Here is a 21722-nt window from a genome sequence, read left to right on the forward strand (position 1 = left end):
TTTAAGGGTGTAGTTCAGTGGCAGTAGTTACACTGGACTGTATTATTCAACCATCACTAATACCCATTTCCAACACCTGTCGTCTAAACTGTACCCCTGCACCTGTGCAGCAGCAACGCTCATCTCCCCTCGGCCCTCAGCTCCTGCTGACTTGGCACTTTCTGTTTTGAGGAATGTGTGTGTTCCAGATAATCCATAGGAGCACAGTGTTTGTCCTTTTGTGTCTGGCTTATTTCAGTAAACACAGTGCTTTTTTTGTTTGAGAGGTAGAGTTACAGACAATGAGAGAGACAGAGAGAAAGGTTTTCCACCTGCTGGTTCACTCCCTGGAGCTGAGCCGAAGTCAGGAACCAGGAACCTCTTCCAGGTCTCCCATGCAGGGAGACTAACTGGTGTCCATATGGGATGCCAGCGCTGCAGGCAGAGGATTAACCCACTGTGCCACAGTGCTGGCCCAGAACAGTGCTTTTAAGATTCATGCTTGGGGCTGGCACTGTGGCATAGTGGGTAAAGCCGATATGGATGCCAGTTTGAGTCCCGGCTACTCCACTTCCGACCCAGCTCTCTGCTGTGGCCTGGGAAAGCAGTAGAAGATGGCCCAAGTGCTTGAGGTCCTGCATCTGCGTGGGAGACCTGGAAGAAGCTCCTGGCTCCTGGCTTCGGATCGGCACAGTTCTGGCCCTTGTAGCCATCTGGGGAATGAAGGAGCAGATGGAAGACCTCTCTCTGCCTCTTCCTCTCTGTAACTCTGCCTTTTAAATAATAAAGATAAATCTTTTTTTTTTTTTTTAAGAAAAGATTCATGCTCACTGCTTTTGATGGCTGAAGCCTGTTCTGTTGTGTGGGTAGACTGTTTTGGAAACAGTGGTTTTCGTGGCCCCACAGTCCCCTGGAGAGATCCTGCTTTCTTAGCCACTGTCGTCTTTTTGCCCTCACTCAGGTCAGCCACGTAGCAGGTATGCTGTTAACCACACCGGGGACCACGTTGATGACCAGGACGGCGACTCCAGGTAAGGACTCTGTGTGCCCAGGCCTCAGCAGAGCCCTCCTCTCCTGTGGAGGACGCTTCCTTCTCTGAGAAACCTGCTCACCGAGCGCTCTGAGGCAGTGCGGAGCGGGGCACCGCAGTGCCGTTTCTGTTCCAGCTGTGGGCTGTGAGGCTGTGAGCAGGTCGGGGGTGGAGCGGGACACTGAGCTCCTGGGAGAGGAAAGCAGACCCTGCGCTGTCTTCAGCTGAGTGCCGGGCGCCCCGTGCAGAGCTCAGGTATGGCACAGCCTGCCCAGGCCTGCCCGGTTGCCAGGCTCATGCGCTGTCTTCAGCTGAGTGCCGGGCGCCCCGTGCAGAGCTCAGGTATGGCACAGCCTGCCCAGACCTGCCCGGTTGCCAGGCTCATGCGCTGTCTTCAGCTGAGTGCCGGGTGCCCTGTGCAGAGCTCAGGTATGGCACAGCCTGCCCAGGCCTGCCCGGTTGCCAGGCTCAGGTGGTAGTAGGGGCAGTAGGCTGAGGGCTCTTTCGACACAGAGGATACTGCCCTGCTCTCCCTGGGAGGTGCTGTCAAGCCAGAAACCTCGGAAAAGGCCACTTAGCTCCTGGGTTCATTTTATAGCCTAGTGGATGATGACGTAGGCTTAGATGAAGGAGGGAAGAGTGTAAGTTACCTGCTCTGGGTTCCTCTAAACACAGAAAGGGCCTCCTGAGGTAAGGGACGTGGCCTCCGCCATCCAGGGAGAACGCACACTGGGCCTGTGCTGAACACGTGCCTTCCCTCCAGTTCTCGGACAAGGCACCACCCGCCATAGCTGTTTGCAGTTCGAGGAGCTGTGAGGTTTTTATCTTGTGTAAGGATGCTGGCCACTCTAGCATGACCAGTGACTCTCCAAGGGGAGTGGCCTATGGAGGAAGCCCAGCAGGTGGGGGTGGCTGAAGGCAGGTGTTGCTGGATTCCCAGAGGATAGTCTTCTTGACAGAAGGGCTTGTGGGGGTTTAGTATTTTGGGGCGAGAGGGCTTGGAACAGAAGCTTTTGTCCCTGTACACTGGACAGCTGTGTCTTGTCCACACAGAGCAGGGCTGTTCCTGCCCCACACCTCATTCTCCTTCCGCCAGGCGTCTCTAGACGTGAGGCTGGGCTGCTGCACTCAGAGAGAGCCCTCAGAACAGCAAGGCCAGGACACTTCATTCCTGCAGCTCCACTTCAGACGGTGGAGCGACCGTGGGGTGTGCTCTAGGCAGGTGATCATCACTCGCTGCAGTGCAGAGAGAACAGTGGGTGGAGAGTTGTTCTCCTGTGGGCTAAGAAGCGCTTCATTTGACAGTTGAACGCGTCACAGCATGCGTTGATCCGATCCCCGACCCGAGTCTGCTGGACCCTTGGGCCCAGTTTCCTTGATGCTTTTGTCAGACCTTGTTCTGCATTGCTCAGAGCGTATTCCTGGAGCGGTGCTTTGAACGTGGTGTGTTTGCTGATTGTCTTGGTACTTTTATTTTAAGAACCAGCAGAATGGTCCTTGTCAGTTTGCCAGATTTAGCAATGTTAATGGGCTACACAGTAGCATCTGAGTGGTGAGGCCTTAGAGAAGTGAGGACACAGCTGCCGGTGTTGTAACCACTGGCCCGTGTGGCCATTTATATATGGAACATACCATCGGCTGTCTTTACAAATGGCAGCCATGAAATCCTCTTTAAGTCTCTGTGACCTTTTGTGGATTGACTTTCTTTAGAAGGGCCCAGGAAGTCCTAGAAAATTGAGAACTCCTTTTCATTTCTTTTTAAAAATTAGTTTATTAATTATTTTAAAATTTATTTGAAAGGCAGAAAAAGAGAGATCTTTCATCCACTGATTCATTCCCCAGATGCTGGAGAAACAGCTGGACCTGGGCCAGGCTGAAGCCAGGAGCCGAGAGCTCACTCTGTGTCTCCCACGTGGTAGCAGGGACCCAGTCACTGAGCCATCCCCTGCTGTCTCCCGGGCACACATTAGCAGGAAGCTGGAATCAGAAGGGAAGCCAGATTTGAACTCAGACACTCTTGGTAAGGGATGTGAGCATCCTAACTGCTGCACCAAATGTCTGCCCCTCGAACTGGACGTTTAATTGGAAAAATAACAAATAAAGTTAAAAAATGGCCAGTTGCACTGGCCAGATTTCAGGTGCTAGGGGCCATGTTGGACTGGAAGCTGCTGTGTGAATGGTGCAGATCTGTGACACTCCTGCTGCAGAAGTTCTGTGTATGCTGGCTTAGAGAGCAGGCCAGCCTGTTGTTGTTTTAAGATTTATTTATTTATTTATTTGAAAGTCAGAGTTACACAGAGAGAGAGAGGCAGAGAGAGACAGAGAGAGAGGTCTTCCACCTGCTGGTTCACTCCCCAACTGGCCGCAACGGCCAGAGCTGCGCCAATCCGAAGCCAGGAGCCAGGAGCTTCTTCCAGGTCTCCCACGTGGGTGCAGGGGCCCAAGGACTTGGGCCATCTTCTACTGCTTTCCCAAGCCACAGCAGAGAGCTGGATTGGAAGAGGAGCAGCCGGGACTAGAACCAGCGCCTATATGGAATGCCAGCACTGCAGGCCAGGGCATTAACCCGCTGCACCACAGTGCCGGCCCCAGTAGGCCAGTTTTTTAAGGTGTATCATCAAGATGTAATTCATAGAAAGTAGAAGTTATTTTTTACATATAAAAAATTCAGTAAGGAGTAAAGAAAATGGGTATTGTTCATTGTTTCTAGGACTTGAAATTTGAGATCAGATAAGTTGTGTTGGTTAGGGTGAGGGGATGGGTGCTGTGTTTCAGTGTGTCTCGTGTTCCTCACACCCGTAGGGGCCAAGGTCAGTGAGGGGTCTGAGAAGAAAGCAGGGCCCCTCCCATCCCAGTGTGGCCAGCCATCTTGCTGCCCCTCTGCAAGACTGCCAGCAGCCCTCTGGCCTCTACTTTAAGAGAAGCAGGGAGTTAGAAACCTGGGGAAGAGTTGATTTCTTTTAGTACCAAAATGCCCAGAAATCAGTTTTCCTTAGATACCGCCTGGAAGACCTTCCCAGAGCTGGGCTCAGGTTCTCTTCACCCTTCCCCTCTGGAGGGCCGTTGTGGAGGCACTGCTGCCCTCTAGGCTGGGCTGCTTTTCTCCCGGTAGTGGGTCCAGCTTGCAGATGGGGGAGGCGCTGGCCGGATGGAGTCTGTCTAGGCAAGCCCAAGCCCTCTGCAGCTCACAGCACTCAGTTCTGTCACCAAGTGCACACGGGGCTCTGCTTCTGCAGGCCTTGCCTTAGCACGTGCCTGGAGCCGTAGGCCCTCCTTCCTGTGGTGAGGTCGACGTGTGAGAAAGTGGGCGGTGGCTGTGTCCCCACGCTGCAGGGCAGCGCCCTGGGCAGGTGCAGACCCGTGGCACCAGGCTTGACGCCTGCTCTGCATCCCACAGTGTGTGCTCCTTAGGTGAGCCTCGGTCTCAGATCCTCCGTGGGTGCCTGCGGATGGCAGGTTACCTCCCGCCCCTCGCAGACCTGGGTGCTGTGGGAGCATCCGTGTCTCAGTGGTGAGCGCTGACTGCCCTGGCCCTCTCAGGGCAGCCGCAGGTCCTTCCAGCACCCCTACCAGGAGATGGGACGTTGCAGGCACTCAGAAGCCCTGCGGTGTGCTTGCTGTTGTCCTCTGGAGGTGCAGGGCTTGCACTGTGTTGTGTGGTTGTAGGAGACAAGGCTCAGAGGGAGCCTCGTTTTGGATTCTGGCTTTCTTGGCTGTTTTGGGAAAGTCCATGCAACTTCTTATTTTTATTTGTATTTTTTTAAATTTTAATTAAATTAAATTAAATTTAATTTTTTTGACAGGCAGAGTGGACAGTGAGAGAGAGAGAGACAGAGAGAAAGGTCTTCCTTTGCCGTTGGTTCACCCTCCAATGGCCGCCGCGGCCGGCACGCTGGGGCCAGCGCACTGTGCTGATCCGAAGCCAGGAGCCAGGTGCTTCTCCTGGTCTCCCATGGGGTGCAGGGCCCAAGAACTTGGGCCATCCTCCACTGCACTCCCTGGCCACAGCAGAGGGCTGGCCTGGAAGAGGGGCAACTGGGACAGAATCCGGCGCCCTGACCGGGACTAGAACCCGGTGTGCCGGCGCCGCAAGGTGGAAGATTAGCCTAGTGAGCTGCGGCGCCGGCCCATGCAACTTCTTGACCCTTTAACTTGAGGATATTTCAGGAGGTTCACAGAAAAATGCGATTAAAATGTAAGTTTATTTGGTACAAAAAAATTGGAAATTCATGCGTGGATTTTTCATAATTTGCATTTTCCATGAACTTTTGAAGACTGCTTATGTTAGACTCATGGAAGCTGAGAGGCTGAAGTTTAGGAGCGGGTTCTTGGTTGTGGATTTTGCCTGGATCAGGCAGTGTGTGTTTCTCAGCGAGCACTGTGGGAGCAGCTGGCCGGCAGGAGGCTCCATGGATGAGCACATGGTCACAGCACATGGTCTCACTGCTGGGTTCAGATCTCCTCTTTGTTCCCTCGACACTTGGAAAGCAGCATGTCCCAGCATGAAAGTCTCTGTCGGGGAACACACATTCTTAGTGGACACGAATACCTGTGGGTCCACCAGGGCTGCTCACTGCAGAGGCCAGGCCCAGGGCGGCACTGGGGCTGATGATAGCCAGATGCCTCTGCCTGCGGGGCGTGTCTGATGCTGAGCAGATGGTTCCAGCTGTGCAGATGAGAGCCGTGTGCTTGTGCAGATAGCGCCCTGTGTGCCGGCGCTCAGCTAGTCCAGCGTGCTGCCTTTGGAGTAGGGCTGCAGCGTTGCAGCGTTGCACTTGCTTCCAGAGAGACTCACATTCCCACCCAACCTGTTTTTTTAAAAAGTTTATTTTTAAAAAGACATAGCAACAGAAAGTGCGCAAGAGAGTGCTTCCATCTGTTGGGTCTCTCCTCAAATGCCCGAAACAGTTGGGGCCGGGCCAGGCCAAGGCCAGGAGCCTGGAACTCCATCCAGGTCTCCAGTGTGCGTGTCAGGGAGCGAGTATTTGAGCCCTCACTGCTGCCTCCCAGGGCGCACATGAGCGAGAAGCTGGATCCCAGGCCCTCTGATAGCAGCATCCCAGACAGAAGTCTAGTCTGTTGTCCGCCACAGCCATCCCCAGCCCACTCTTATGTGTGGGAACTTAAGCTTTGGTAAGAAAACCTCGTGGTAAGCATTCGAGGTGGGTAAGGTTCTTGTTGGCTAAGCTGGCCAGCAGCTGAAGCTTCATGATGGCATTTCTGCTTGACGTTACTATTTTTTTTTTTTAAGATTTATTTTATTTATTTTACTTGAAAGTCGCAGTTACACAGAGAGAGAAGGAGAGGCCGAGAGAGAGAGACAGACAGAGAGGGGTCTTCCATCCGCTGGTTCACTCCCCAGATGGCCGGAACGGTCAGAGCTGTGCCGATCTGAAGCCAGGGTCTCCCATGTGGGTGCAGAGGCCCAAGGACCTGGGCCGTCTTCTACTGCTTTCCCAGGCCACAGCAGAAAGCTGGATGGGAAGTGGAGCAGCTGGGTCTTGAACCGGCACCCATATGGGATGCCTGCACTGCAGGCGGTGGCTTTACCCGCTACGCCACAGTGCTGCCCCTGATGTTACTACTGTTTTTATAAAACAGCATCGTAACATTTCATGGTGCTTATTTGCCTGGTCCTGATGGTTCTGCTCCCGTTTCTGCCAGCCATATCTTCCAGCTGGTGAGCATGGTTGCCTGGGACCAGGGAGACTCTAGGACCAAGTGTGTCACACAGACCACCGGCTCTCCCTGGTGGGTACTGGCTTTCCTGTGAGGGCGGAGGGGTTTCTCATCGCCCTGGCCCACCCCGCTGTGGTTCTTGCTCCTTGTCTCCATTTCTCATGGGACTTAGTGGGACCGTCCCCAAGGGTTGGGCATTAGTGTGATGCCACTGGGCATGCCTCGTAAGAGCAGAAGTGTTCCCACGGAGCTGATGGGGTGGCTGTGCTGGAGCTCGTGTTGGGGAGGCCAGGCTCCTAACACTGTCTGGGAGCACCCAGCATCGAGGCTGGGGCAGGGGACACAGTCGAGCTCCCTCCTGGGCTGTCCTCCCACCCCCATTTTTGGCCAAGCCGTGCTCCGGAACAAGCATCTTGACAGGAATAGAGGACTTGGCCCATGCTGGCTGGGCTGCTCCACTTTGCTAAATGTATTTTTCCTACATTTCGTAGTTATCCCAGGAATCTTTAGTTTTCATGACAGTTGTCTTACTGTGTGTTACATACATTTATCAGGCCATTAACGATCAAAATAAAGGGAAAGGATTTTTTTCAGTTTTAGAAGCAACAAGCAGATGTTGTCACCTCATGTTATAATTGTGACTGCACGTAATATCAGCAGATGCGTTATTTAAAGAATGAAGCCACTGGTGCATTCTCCACCCCAGGTGTGTGACACGGAGCTGTGCCGCGCTCTACTACGCCACACACAGCTCTGCCGGCTCGTGCAGCTGCCCTAGGGAGGAACGCTGTGGCCCTTGCAATGACAGCTTGGGGCTGGAGTGTGTGTGCGTGGGAACTGGACTGCCTCTGCTCACCCCTGAGGGTCCCTGGCCTGGAGCCGGACCTGAGGCACGTTGTGGTTCTTCATGACACGGTGGCCTCCAGTGGGGAGCTTTGGCGGTCCCAGGAGGAAGGACACTCTCTGGAGTAGTAGAGGTCATTTTCTGTCTGCTTTCCCTGCCAGGGGTGGGGAGCGGAGGCTGTTTGTCCAGATGAGATGCGAGGGCCCTGGGTTATCTGTTGGGGCAGACGTGTTCCTAGGGGCTTTGATAGCCGAAGCCGCCTCTGGTCTCTGAGTCCTCAGATTCCAGGACAGGGTGAGACACAGAGTTCTTGAGGGTGGCGTTTGGTCCTTGAGCCTCCCTGTCTGGTGTCGTCATCCCGGAGAGCAGTATTCCAGGGAAGGAGGTCTGAAGCAGGTGGCCAGGATGCCGCTTCTGAGGGTGTCTCAGTTTCAGAAGGCCTGACCGCCACTGTGGCCATGTGAGACAAGACGGCCCCTTCTCACCAGCCCTCCTGCGTCTGGTTTGTGTGGAGGTCCATCGTGACCTGTTCTGGAGGAAACCAGGACTTGGCAGTCTTTGGCCCCCCACTGGTCCGGGGGAGACCTGGGAAGAACCCACAGCTGCTGGTCTTTGTTGGGTGCCAGTGTTGGTTGGCCATGGTGAGATTTGCTGCAGACTGACTTCAGTCACTCCAGTCCCAGCCCTGCCTTGTGTAAGGTTGCCAGGAGGGCTGGCTCCCTTCCCAGGCCTTCATCCCGGTCGCTTGCTGATATGGAGTCGGGTTACGGCTGCTTCGCCAAGCAGACATTGCTTTTCATCATCAATGAAGGTGTTAGGAGGTCAGTCTCCCCCAGCCCCCATGAGAGGACGGCCAGGAAGGAAGTGTGATCAGGCACACGCACTGCAGGGGCCTGGGCTGTGGCCTGTGGCCCGCCCCGAGACAGCGTACGGCAGGAATGACTTTCCTGGTGGCTGGAAGGACGGGGTTCCTCTTTCCTAGCTTGAGCAGACACGCGCTTCCATGTTTCTGGAGGAGAGGCCCTCGGAGCCCTGGGCCCTGAGGTGGGAGCCAGCACTGCCCAGAGCGCTCTCCTCCCTGCAGGCTCTCTCCCTTGCCCAGACGGGTTCCGACGTCTCAGATGCCACACCCTGCCCTCCCCACGCCTCTGTGGCAGCCACTCCTGTGAGTCCCTAGGCAATAGTTGGAACCACGGTGGTTCTGCACGCCGTAGACAGTTTCCAGCCCACTCAGCGCATTCAGGACCAGGTGCTGTGCCGCACGCATTGCTCAGTGCGGTGCCCTTGCCCCTTCAGTACCCTGGGCTGGCGGCAGGGTCTGGGGCCGAGGGGTACCGCGCACACCTGACGCAGCCGGGGAGCCCCTCTCTGGGGCACTGCCAGCTCCAGAGGGTCCTCCTTGCAAAAGCAAACTGCGCTGTTGCTTGCATTTCATGGCACCTGGGCCGGTTGACAGCTGGTGCTGTCTGCTTCCCGTGCTTCACCAGGATTCTGACGATTTCCCGTCCTTCGCCGCGCGGAGTCCTTGTGGGGGGACTGGTGGGAACCGGGCCAGCAGTGGAGGCTGAGCAGCTTGGCGGCGGCTGCTCACGCAGGCCCTCGCCCATGCCGTGGGCCCTGGTGATGTGCTACTTGGTAACTTATTTCTGTTCTACCTTTTTTTAATTTTAAGGTTTTCAGATGTTATTCTGGCAACAATTTTGGCAACCAAGTCTGAAATGTGTGGCCAAAAATTTGAGCTGAAGATCGATAATGTGCGGTTTGTTGGGCACCCAACGTTACTGCAACATGCTCTGGGGCAGGTATGGCCCTTCCTGGGTGGGCAGCGTGGCCCTTCCTGGGTGGGCAGCGTGGCCCTTCCTGGGTGGGCAGCGTGGTCCTTCCTGGGTGGGAGGCCTGGCCCCTTCCTGGGTGGGCAGCGTGGTCCTTCCTGGGTGGGAGGCCTGGCCCCTTCCTGGGTGGGCAGCATGGCCCTTCCTGGGTGGGCAGCGTGGTCCTTCCTGGGTGGGCAGCGTGGCCCTTCCTGGGTGGGCAGCATGGTCCTTCCTGGGTGGGCAGCGTGGTCCTTCCTGGGTGGGCAGCGTGGCGCTTCCTGGGTGGGAGGCCTGGCCCCTTCCTGGGTGGGCAGCATGGCCTCTTCCTGGGTGGGCAGCGTGGCCCTTCCTGGGTGGGCAGCGTGGCCCTTCCTGGGTGGGCAGGCTGGTTCGTTCTAGCTGTGTGGCTGGTGCTGGCTCTGCTAAGGCAGCAGTGGCAGCAGGCGTTTGCTGTGAGCTGTGTGTCTTCACAGGCCCTCGGGTGCTCCGTGTGCTTCAGCTCCTGCCCTGGCCTTAGCTGTTGCATCCCGGGTCTCCTGACTGTGCCTTCCCCTTTACGCGCAAGACGTGTATGTTTCTAGAGAGGCCCAGAGCGTGACCAGCCAGCCTCTGTCAAACCAGAACTTTGTTTTTGTTCTTAAAGATATATTTATCTATTTGAAATCCAGAGTTAGAGTCAGAGAAAGGTCTTCCAAGCACTGATTCACTCCCAAGATAGCTACAATAGCCAGGGCTGAGCTGGGCTGAAGCCAGGAACCAGCAGCTTTTCCTGGGTCTCCCACATAAAACCTGAACTTCTCTTTCTTGTTTTTAATTAAATATTTTTAAAAAAATTTATTTGAAAGAATTAGAAGGCCGGCGCCGCGGCTCACTAGGCTAATCCTCCGCCTGCGGCACCGGCACACCGGATTCTAGTCCCGGTCGGGGCGCCGGATTCTGTCCCGGTTGCCCCTCTTCCAGGCCAGCTCTCTGCTGTGGCCCGGGAAGGCAGTGGAGGATGGCCCAAGTGCTTGGGCCCTGCACCCCATGGGAGACCAGGAGAAGCACCTGGCTCCTGCCATCGGATCAAAAGGAAGATCTTTCTCTCTGTCTCTCTCACTATCCACTCTGCCTGTCAAAAAAAAAAAAAAAAAAAAAAAGAGAGAGAGAGGTAGAGATAGAGAAAGACAGGTCTTCCATCTGCTGGTTGGCTCCCCAGATAGCTGCAACAGGTGGAGCTGAGCTGATCTGAAGCCAGGAGCCAGGAGTTTCTTTCAGGTCTCCCTCATGGGTGCCGGAGCCCAAGCACTTCAGCCATCTTCCACTGGTTTTCCCAGGTGTAGGGAGCTGGATCAGAAGTGGAGCAGCTGGGACTTAAACTGGTACCCATATGGGATGCTGGCACTGCAGGCCGGGACTTTAACCCACTGCAGCCCCAAACCCACAAAATGGTGCAGATGTTTCTTCTTCCTTTGTATTAAAGGAAGCATTTATTAAATTCTATTCCACTAGCCAGTGCCAGTGTTCTAAAGAAGCACTTGGTATTGTGCTAAGCTCTTGTCTTGGTCTCTGTCTTTTTTATTATTTATTTATTCATTTGAAAACAGAGTAACAGAGATGTAGAGACAGAGAGATATTTCATCTGCTGGTTTACTCCCTAAATGGCTGCAGCGGTCTGGGCTAGGCCAGGCTGAAGCCAGGGGCCAGGAGCTTGTTCTGGGTGTCCCAGGTGGGTCTCTGATGAGCGCACTTCACAGTACCAAGCAGTGTCAGCAAGGTGGGTTGTCCTGTTGGTTTCCAAGGCAACCTGCAGCCCAGCGCCTGCTGTTGGCCTTTTGCACACAGGCATCAGCAGCGTCGCTCAGATTCCTTTAGGGAGTCCCGAAGTCGTGTGAGATGTGCTTCACAGACCTCCATGAAGAAGCCCAGGAGGAGGATGGAAGGCACCCTCTCCCTCACCGTGGGGCTCAGTCCCTGTCTGTGGGTGATGGGGGGGGCCTGGCAGCCTGCCCGGTGGAACTGGAGTGACAGGTGCGGATGGAGATCCTGCCTGGGGTGGCTGAGAGAGAGCTGGGGAAGGGACTCCAGTTCCCCCAGTGGCGATGCTTGTACTTGGCTTAGGAGAGCTCTGTAGAGCGTCCCCCACCCACCCACCACCTTCCATGCTGCTTTTGGGTGCTTCGGTGTTTGTGATGTCAGAGTGGCTCCGAGCCGAGGACTTGACTGGAGTGAGGCCAGCTGCTCCACCTCACCGGGTATCTGCCTAGGCCTCTGCTGACCCTGAGTACTGCCCTGTCTCTAGAAACTGTCCTAAATACTTGTCATCTGTGACAGAGCAGTCTGGGTGGGTGCAGGTAGACTCTGAGGACAACAGCAGGGCCGTGGGGCTGGGCCGTCTGCCGCCGTGAGCCCCCAGCCTGTTTCCTGTGGGCGTGGTCGGCTCACGTCTGCAGACCTGTCCTGCTCGGGTCACAGCTGGCTCCTCTGGAACAGGCACTGATCCCCTGGTTCCGCTCGGGGGCCTTTGCCTCTGCTCTGAGCAGCTGTTTCTGGAAGTCATGGCTCTGCGTTAATTGGAACGACCCCTCTATTACAGATCTCCAAAACAGATCCGTCTCCGAAGAGGGATGCCCCTACCATGATTCTCTTCAACGTGGTGTTTGCGCTGAGGGTGAGTGTATGAATGGTTGGGCTCAGGGTGCAGGGTCAGGGAGGCTCCGCTCCCACAGCTGTGCTGTTTAGTCAGAGCTCACACCATGGGCAGGCAGAACCCACCTGGTTGTTCCCCTTTGTTTTGGTAAAATGAGGGTATTGACCATGTTCAAGTGCGTAGTGAGTGACCGATGCCACTCCATTCACAGTATCCATCACCACCCCCTCCCTCATTGTCTGTCACTCTTGATCATTCATCACCACCGTCCAGATCCAGAACACTCTCACTACCGTGGAAGGAACCCCTGAACCCATCAACAGCTGTTCCCTGGTCTCCCCTCTGGAGAGCACCAGTGCCTTCTGTCCTTGTGGGTTTGCTGTGTGTGTTTTAGTAGGTGTGATCACGTGGTACTGGCCTTTGGTGTGTGGCTCCTTCGCCTGGCAGGCTGCCGAGGACCGTCCCTGTGGTCGCTTGTGTCAGCGCTGTGTCCCTTCTGCGGCCCAGTCACTCATTCATCTGTCGGTGGACGTTTGAGCTGCTAGGAACGGTGCTGCCGTGGGCCCGTGCGTGCTGCTAGGAACGGTGCTGCCGCGGGCCCGTGCGTGCTGCAAGTTTTTGTGTGCACACGCATCTTCGTTTCTCTCAGATGTGTGCCTAGAAGGGAAATTCTGGGTCTTGTGGTAACTGTGTTTATCCTTTTGAGGAACTGCTGACTGTATGCATTGTTTTTATTCTCATCTGCAGTGTGTGAGGGTTCCGATTGTCCACATCCTCATCAACACCTTGTTGTATTCCATTTGTTTTCTTTTTTAAAGATTTTGGTTGAGAGGTAGAGTTGCAGACAGTGAGGGGGGAGACTGAGAGAAGGATCTTCCACCAGGCCTGCTCCCAAGCTGTTACTTCTCGAGGCAGTTCTCAGCTCCGCCTAAGGTTGTTTCCACCTCTCACAGAAAACGTGTTTTCCTTAAACCTGACCTGTCACAATGTGTGTGATCCAGATGAACTGGAAATGTACGCCTGGGTAAAGACTGGCTTGTGTTTGCAAGGACTGAAATACTAAGAAATTTAATTCCCATGACCGTTAGATAATGGAGCCCTCTGGAATACCCACTCTGTATGCGCCAGAGCGTCCCGTGCTGCTTTGCGGGCACACGTGCAGACATGCAGGGAAGGGCCTGGGTCTCAGGGTCAGGTGCCGTATGTGCTTTGGAAACCTTCAGAGCAAGGGGCTCTGCCCCGTCTCCAGGTTAGGGTTCCGTTTAGAGTTATTTGGTGTGGAGACCACAGGTCTCACTGTGAATGGCTCAAAATGGAAATATGAGAGCAGAAAGCTCCTTTTAAAGGGAGCTCAGGGGCCGGCAGTGTAGTCCAGTGGGTTAAAGCCCCAGCCCGCTGCACTGGCATCCCATGTGGGTGCTGGTTCGAGTCCCGGCTGCTCCACTTCTGATCCAGCTCTCTGCTATGGCCTGGGAAGGCAGTAGAAGGTGGCCCAAGTCTTTGGGTCCTGCACCCATGAGGGAGACCTGGAGGAAGCTCCTGGCTCCTGGCTTTGTATCAGCTCAGCTCTGGCCATTGTGGTCATTTGGGGAATGGATCAGTGGAATGGAAGACTTTCTCTCTCTCTCTCTCTCTTTCTCTCTCTCTCTCTGTGTAACTCTTTCAAATAAATAAAATAAATCTTTAAAAAAAAAATAAAGGGAGCTCAATTTTAAACTTCCCACCTTGTTATTAGATAGTGATGGTGAGACCGTCCCTGTGGCCTGAGGCCCTGGGAGGAGAGCGTCACTCTGTGCTTGATACACTTCACTGTTTTCACATATCCTGTGTTTTTTACGTAATTACATAATGAAAATAAGAATAAATGAATAAGCAAGCCATGATGAATGCTGTCCACCTGTCAGCCCTGATACCCCCCGGGGGATGATGCTGAAGCAGCCACAGCCTCACCCAGGCAGGCTCTTGGCTCTGAGGAGCAGTGCTGGCAGCACAGTGTGCGCTGCCCTCAGCAGCCACAGTCCTGCTGGCAAGGAGACAGCGGCTTTTTTTTTTTTTTTTTTTTTGACTGGCAGAGTGGACAGTGAGAGAGAGAGAGAGAGAGAGAAAGGTCTTCCTTTTGCCGTTGGTTCACTCTCTAATGGCCGCTGCAGCTGGCGTGCTGCGGCCAGTGCACCACGCTGATCTGATGGCAGGAGCCAGGTGCTTCTCCTGGTCTCCCATGGGATGCAGGGCCCAAGCACTTGGGCCATCTTCCACTGCACTCCCGGGCCACAGCAGAGAGCTGGCCTGGAAGAGGGGCAACCGGGACAGAATCTGGCACCCCGACCGGGACTAGAACCTGGTGTGCCGGCGCCGCAAGGCGGAGGATTAGCCTAGTGAGCCACGGCGCCGGGCTTTTTTTTTTTTTTTTTAATTTGAGAAGAGAGAGAGGGAGAGTGCTCTAGTCAGTTGTTCACTTCCCACAGGTCTGTAATGGCCAAGGCTGGGTGAGGGCTGAAGCTTGGAGCCAGGAACTCAGTCCAAGTCTCCCACATGGGTGGCAGGAATCCAGTGATTTGAGTCAGCACTGCTTCCCAGGGTCTGTGTTAGCAGAAGCTGGAGGCAGGAGCCAGAGCTGGGAGCTGAGCCCAGGCAGTCTGGTGTGGGATGTGGGCGTCCTCGCTACCACACAGAACCCCTGACCCACACAGAGACCTCTGTGATGACGGCTGAGCTGGAGATGTGTCTGCTCTGGAAAGTGACTACCGAACATGCGAATTGTCAGCTCGCCCATTCTGCGGCCATCGCAGCTGAGAGGCGGCAAGGCCGCCCAGGGACGAGTTCCGGCACCCCTTGTGACTCACCGTAGCTCTGTTGGGAGAGTAGAAAATCTCTCCAGTTCCAGGCGAAGAAAGTGTTCACGTGCCCGGGTGAGCCTTTGGCCCCAGAGTCTGCTGTGCCCACTTCTCAGATAAGCAGGAGGGAGGCAGCACCAGAGGCTGCAATCGTCCGGACCATCTGCCCCTCTCCCCTCTCCCCTCCACCCCATGGGGTGACTCAGCACCCTCTGGGCCTCCAAAGCACTGAGTCATGCTTGGCCTGGTTATCTGCTCCCCTGAACGTCTTCACAGACCCTGTGGCTGCATGTTCCACCCTTGGCCTGGGCGATGCACTTACCTGGCCACCTGTGGCTCCTGATAGCTCCAGAGGAGCGAGGGCCTTCTCACTCCCGAGAGCCTCTGCGCCCTTCCTTGGTCTGGGCAAGATGGACGCGAAGGGAGCTGTGAGACATGGGCCTGGAGCCTGCTGGTTCTCTGGGTAGTAGGGGTCCTTTTTGCCCACAAGAGCTTCTCAGCCTTGATGGAAAGTGCTCAGTGGACAGCTGGTGCAGTGCTTCTGGGCCGTCCTGGGCTCCCTGTCCCCTTGCTCCTGTTGTCACTGGTTCTCGTGTGGCAGGCTGTGATGACCACAGACACTCGCAGGGTCTTTGCCTGGGCACTTTGAGCACTTACGTGTCTGACGTACTTCTCTGCTCAGCTGTCTCAGATGAAGACCTGTGACCTGGTTCCCGCAGCTCTGCCCTCAGCTGCGCCCTGCCTGTCTGCATGGTCCCGTGTGGTGGAAGTGCCCGTGCTCCCCTTGGGGCCCCATGGAGCCGTCTCTGGATGTGGCCCCGGTGACCATTCCCAGGAACAGTGGCACCTGGCATTCCTGCTGCTGCACTGTGAGGAGCTGGGAGCCCGGGCAGCACTGGAGAGGACTTGGCAGACGGAGTGGAGAGGTTTCCTCAGAGCTGCAGTCTTGCTCCTTTTAGCTTGTGTGTGCAGCTCTGTCCTGTGTGCATGTGTAAGTCCGTGTGCGGCCTCTCTGCTGCAGGCCAACGCTGACCCTTCGGTGATAAACTGTCTGCACAACCTGTCTCGGCGCATTGCCACGGTGCTGCAGCACGAGGAGCGCCGCTGCCAGTACCTCACTAGAGAGGCCAAGTTGATCCTGGCACTCCAGGACGAGGTGTCCGCGGTGGCCGATGGTGAGTGTTGCAGGGCATGGTGGGCGTGGGTCTGGGCTAGCTCAGGGCCTGTCTGTCCTTCCATATTGCTGGTGCAGACGTTAGTGAGGCCTCTCCACCCCAGCACAGCACAGCAGCCAGGAGCTGGCGATAGCATTAGCCTCTGGTGCCCTGGGCCCTGGAGACAGCCTCACAGCAGCTCACGGGGCAGGGGCTGCTCCCGTCCCTCTTCTGACACTGTGGAGTGAGGCTGGGAGAAGCTGATGCATCTGTGAGTTGAACTGCTGGGGTCCAGGGAGCACCCCTGTAGCACCACTATTTTTTTTTTTTTTTTTGATTGGTTGGTTGATTCCAAAGGCAGAGTTGGGGAAGGAGAGACAGAGCTCTTCCATCTGCTGTTCACTCCCCAAATGGCTGCAACGCCCTGGATTGGGCCAGGCTGAAGCCAGGAGCCAGGAGCCAGGAGCTTCTTCTGGGTCTCCCATGTAGGTGGTAGGGCCCAAGGGCTAGGGCCATCTTCCATTGCCCTCCCAGGTGCATTAGCAGGGAGCTGGATGAGAAGTAGAGCAGCCAGGACTGACCTGGCACCCCTCTGGGATGCTGGCACTGCAGGCTGAGGCTTAGCCTGATGCAGCACAGCTCTGACCAGGCTCTGCTTCATCGGGTAGAGTCGCCAAGGTTGTTTCCTAGCTGGAACATTCTCTCTCCCCATGTGCTGCTGTGGGGGCCCCTTCCCCTAGGCCAGGCCCTGGTCCTGCTGGTGAGTTTCCCTGGGGTAAGTGGACCTGGGTGGACCCAGCTGGAGGTGAGAAGCCTTGATTCTTATCATTCAGCTAAGCCCTAACAGAGTTACCAACTAACCAGTTACTAAAATTAACCTTCGCATGTAGATGGCTGTGATGTTTGTCCTGAGTAAACATTTTAAAACGTGGAGGGATACCTGTAAGAAGCTCTGTACCTCGTTTTCCCAGTTAGCACCTCTATCCCAGATGAGAGAACTGGGAACAGCCTGAAAGTCTGGCCTGCCCCTTATAGCCGCACACCAAGCAGCAGTTGTCACGCACGAGTTAATAACACGGAAACTCCTCTGCTTGACGCAGATGTATTATCAGTGAAGTCTTTATATTTGACAGTTACCTATCAAAATTTACAATATATTTCTGTTTTGACCAAGTATGTGCTAATATGACTACAATCCAGAAGTTTATTTTTATTTATTTATTTGAAAAGTAGAGAGAGATTTCCCTTCCTCTTGTTTGCTCCCCAAATGCCCACAACAGGCACAGTCAGGTCAGGCCAAAGCCAGGAGCCAGACCCCGACCTGGGTCTCCTGTGTGAGTAGCAGGGAGCCCTGATATTTGAGCTGCCATCTGCTCCCTCCAGGGTGTACGTTAACAGGAAGCTGGACCCAATGTGACTTCAGGCACTCTGGTATGGAGTACAGTGTCTTAACCACTGTGCCAAATGCCTGTCTCCTAAGTCTCATTTTTTTTTTTAAGATCTATTTATTTATTTGAAAGAGTTACAGAGAGGGAGGGAGGAAAGATGGGGAGGGAGGGAGGAAAGGTGGGGGAGGAGGGAGGGAGGGAGCGTGCGAGGGAGGGAAGAGAGAGAATCCATGTGCTGGTTCACTCCCCAGATGACCACAATGGCCAGGGCTGGGCCAAGCAGGAGCCAGGAGTTTCTTCCAGGTCGGGAACAGGGGCCCAAGTACCTGGGCCAGTCTCTGCGTCTTTCCCAGGCCATTAATAGCGAGTTGGATGGGAAATGGAGCAGCTGGGATGTGAGCCAGCACCCATATGCGATTCCAGCATCACAGGTGGTGGCTCTGTCTACTACACCACAATGCCAGCTCCCTGTGTCTATTTTTTTTTTTTTTTTTTTTTTGACAGGCAGAGTGGACAGTGAGAGAGAGAGACAGAGAGAAAGGTCTTCCTTTTGCCGTTGGTTCACCCTCCAATGGCCGCCATGGCCGGAGCACTGCGGCCAGCGCACTGCACTGATCCGAAGGCAGGAGCCAGATGCTTCTCCTGGTCTCCCATGGGGTGCAGGGCCCAAGAACTTGGGCCATCCTCCACTGCACTCCCTGGCCATAGCAGAGAGCTGGCCTGGAAGAGGAGCAACCGGGACAGAATCCGGCGCCCCAACTGGGACTAGAACCCGGTGTGCTGGTGCTGCAAGGCGGAGGATTAGCCTAGTGAGCCGCAGCATCGGCCCCTGTGTCATTTTTAAAAGTTTGTTTCCATCTACTTGAAAGCCAGAGTGACATAAAGAGAGAGAAATCTTCATCCACTGATTTCACTCCTTAAATGGCCACAACAGCCAGGTCTGGGACAAGCCGAAGCCAGGACAGAATTCCATCTAGGTCTTCTGTGAGTGGCAGAGGCCCTAACACTGGAGCCGTTATCTGCCGCCCCCAGGAGGGACTAGCTCGAAGCAGAATGAGAAGCACAGGGCAGCCAGGATTCACACCAGCCCTCTGGTAATGTGACATGGACGTCCCAAGCTGCCGCTTAGCCCGCTGGCCGCAGCACCCACCAGTCAGAACAGCTGTTATTTAGGTGGAGACGGGGAGTTGGCTGATGTTCCTCCGAAGGCCGACTTGCTGTGACGATGCCCCCATGCCAGCCTGTCTGAGAGCCCTGAGTCCTGTGTTGTGGTTCTTGCAGCCAGTGAAGGGCCCCAGTCCCCGTTCCATCACATCCTGCCCAAGTGCAAGCTGGCCCGGGACCTCAAGGAGGCTTACGACAGGTAGGTCGGGGCATGGGCAGCCTTTCTGGGCCTCACAGATGGGGCGCTCTGTCTCCTGCTGCCGGTGCTGGCGCTCTGCTGGTACTGGGGAGAGGGAGGGTGCATAGGGGCAGCTCTGTGGCCACTCTTGACAGGAGTGACCTTGATGGCTGCTTTTACAATGCCAGCTCCTTAGCCGGTGACGTGCGCTCAGCTAGGACAGTCCCCTCCATGGTCTTCTGAGAACAGAAAGCGCCTGAAGTCAGGTATGGCGTCTGGAGGAGTCAGTTGTCAACTGGGGAGGGACGTTTTATCGAGTGTGACGCAGTGCCAGGTTGTGGGCCCACCTTCCTCAGGGGAGTGCCCTCCTCCTCACGTCACCACTGAGGGAACTGCGACCGGCTGCGACCGGCTGCGACTGGCTGCGGCCGGCTGTTCCTCGTGCTTGGGGAGCTGAGGTCCCAGACACCGTGTGTGAGGGCAGGCAGCAGGCGCTGGGATGCTACGGAAAGCACCCAGTTGATGGGTTGTGTTGGTGGCTCTGGTAAGTGTGGGCAAGCAAGGAGGTCTGTTGCTTCTTAAAGGAGTCCTGGTGCCCAGTGCCAGCTGTGGATCTTCCCTGGCCGTGAAGCTGCAGCCGGGATGCACTCAGCTGACTGCACCCCTCCCTGGCAGCTTTGCCTGCCCGTCACTTACCTCTGAGAATGGGCACATTGCTGGCAGCTGCACATCTGGGGCAGGCCTTTAACTTGGCACAGGTGTGCCACGATGCCGCGCCCCTGTGACCTGGGGCCTCCGTCTTCTGCCCTCTCTGCTTCCTGCACGGTCCTGCCTTCCCTGTGCCATGCATTCAGCTCAGTGCCTCTTCCCAGGCCTTCCTGGGGGCTTCACTCCTAAACCTGGGGGCTCTCCACTCCCCGCTCGAGGTGGGTCTGAGCCGAGAGCTGAGGCTGGGGAGCTCCAGGGTCCACGTACGCAGGGAGTGAGCAGTGACCATTTTGAGTGATTTCACCACCGGTGCTTGTTGGTTAGGGACGTGAGAGACTTGGGAGAGTGTGAAGAACAGAAGCGTCTGCAGCGAGAATCACGGTTAGCGTTTGGTGACTCTTCCATTCTTCTGACTTTCCCTTGGAAAGGTCACATGTTTGAAAATCACGTCCACTGTCCTTGGTGCAGCCCGTGCAGGTTCCACCAAGGCAGCCCTGTGCCAGCTGTCCCCCTTTACGGTGGGCACTCACTGCCTGTGCCAGGTTGCACCTGGTCGGTGAGGACTTCACCTTTCTCCTCCTGGCTGCGTCACTATCCCATCCCCGAGGCACTTAGCTGATGGCGGTGTGCTTTGTCCTGTGGTCTTGTATGTGCCTGTGTCTCTGTTGGGGCACTGGCAGAGCTCCCTCTCAGGGCTGTGTCTGGCTGTGCTCCCACCGGCAGCTTGTGGTGCCCGTCCCCCTGCTCTGCCCACACAGAGTCTTAGGGAACAAGGGCTATGCCGCCCATATTTTGTCTTCTGGGTGCTGTCTGCTCAGATCCTTGTTTGATTTTTCTGTCGGGAAGTTCAGGATGGAGCTTCGTCGTGATGCAGTGGCCAGTGTTGCGTCTGCCTTGCTGCCTGCAGGTGTCTCCCCTGGTAGAGCGGTGCTCTGGTTTCTCACACCACCTGCTCTAGAGAACTCCGTCCGGGCCCAGACGGGACCTTTGTGGTTTTGCCACTCACGTCATCACCGTGGTGTTTTCTGTGGGAGGAGAATGACGGCACTCTGCTGTCAGAAATCTGTCCCTTGGAAATTGTTGTCTTGTTCTCAGTGGGAACCTGCAGGCCTCCACTAACTGGGATTAAAGGCAAAATAGTGACTCATATCTCTCAATCAAAATGGCCTGTGATTTCTTAGGTTTGAGTTGTTTAAAAAGTTGGGAGCGAGTAAGACCTTGGACAGCTCAGAACTTGAGGCGGCCCAGAGCCACCTAGTGGACGTTAGTTTCCAGGAGACCTGGAATCCAGTTTGTGTTGAATAAGGTAGGTTCCCAGGCTTTGGGCACTTTGCATTCTTCCCAGAGCCCAGGACCGCGACCAGTCCTGGGGCTGGGGGCCTGTCTAAGGGATGCTGGGAGCTGTGCTTCTCTGGCAGGAAGCCTGGGCAGGCCTCCTCCCTTGCCTCTCACCGCTGCCTGGCGCCTGCTTGCAGCTGCCCACGAACCTCTGGTGGTGGCCCCCTCTCCATCCTTTTCCCAGCAGGTCCACGGTTGGCCCTGAAGGCTGCCTGCCTATGCCGCTGAGTGACAGACCACAGCTGGTGCAGGGGAAGGGAGACAGCTTACATGGCAGTCAGGGGGCACAGAGCACAAGCCCCTTGAGACTGCGGCTCTGCCGGTCCCTGGGAAAGCTGTTCTCAGAACTGGAAGACCAGAGTGTGAGGCTTAATGAGCCTGAACAGAGGATTCTGTTCTGGATTTGCTATTTTATTTATTTTTAGAATTTTAAAAAATGTATTTATTTGAAAGGCAGAGAGAAAGATCTTTCATCTGCTGGTTTACCCCACCTCCCACCCCCTTGCCTGCGACAGCCAGGCCTGGGCCAGGCCAAAGCCAGGAGGAGCCCAGAACACAACCTTGAGCTCTCACCTGCTGCCTCCCAGGGTGTGCGTTTGCCAGAAGCTGGAACTGGAAGCAGGACTGGGACTTCAGGCACTCCGATTTGGGATACAGGTGTCCCAAGCGGCGTCTTAACTGTTGCACCAAATGCCTGTGCCACGGATTTGCTGTTTTAACGAGAAGCCCAGGTTACAGTGTGGCTGAGCAGCCTGGCGGCCCTGTGTCCTGTGGCCTACGTGTCCTTGAATATAGACTGGAAAGGTGTATCCCTCAGGGAGCCACCTCCACTGTCCTAGCACTTAAGTCTCCCTGTGGAGCTCACAGCCACGGTGAGAGCCACCCACTTACGAGTGTGACCTCAGCGTGTGCGGGACACAGTGTGTCCACTAGTGGCTGAAGGAGTGTGTAGGGCGGGGTGACTGCATCGCAGATCCCTTGAG

The 21722-nt window shown here is 55.5% G+C and overlaps 1 protein-coding gene across 12 annotated transcripts in view; it reads left to right on the plus strand.

Moving 5' to 3' along the window:
- NPRL3 (NPR3 like, GATOR1 complex subunit) overlaps positions 1-21722 on the plus strand; it is a 38229-nt gene that overhangs the window by 3594 nt on the left and 12913 nt on the right. For 9 of the 12 annotated variants that reach the window (XM_070063754.1, XM_070063755.1, XM_070063756.1 and 6 more), the window contains exons 2-6: positions 941-1010; positions 9205-9334; positions 11922-11996; positions 15831-15984; positions 18633-18714. In XM_070063754.1, the coding sequence (XP_069919855.1) occupies positions 941-1010; positions 9205-9334; positions 11922-11996; positions 15831-15984; positions 18633-18714 (511 nt within the window). Of the gene's footprint in view, positions 1-940; positions 1011-2892; positions 3030-9204; positions 9335-11231; positions 11357-11921; positions 11997-14679; positions 14885-15830; positions 15985-18632; positions 18715-21722 lie in introns of those variants that run through there. The other 3 variants (XM_070063759.1, XM_070063762.1, XM_070063760.1) reach the window with 3 other exon arrangements.

Source organism: Oryctolagus cuniculus, chromosome 19, assembly GCF_964237555.1.
Source record: "Oryctolagus cuniculus chromosome 19, mOryCun1.1, whole genome shotgun sequence".
Taxonomy (NCBI): domain Eukaryota; kingdom Metazoa; phylum Chordata; class Mammalia; order Lagomorpha; family Leporidae; genus Oryctolagus; species Oryctolagus cuniculus.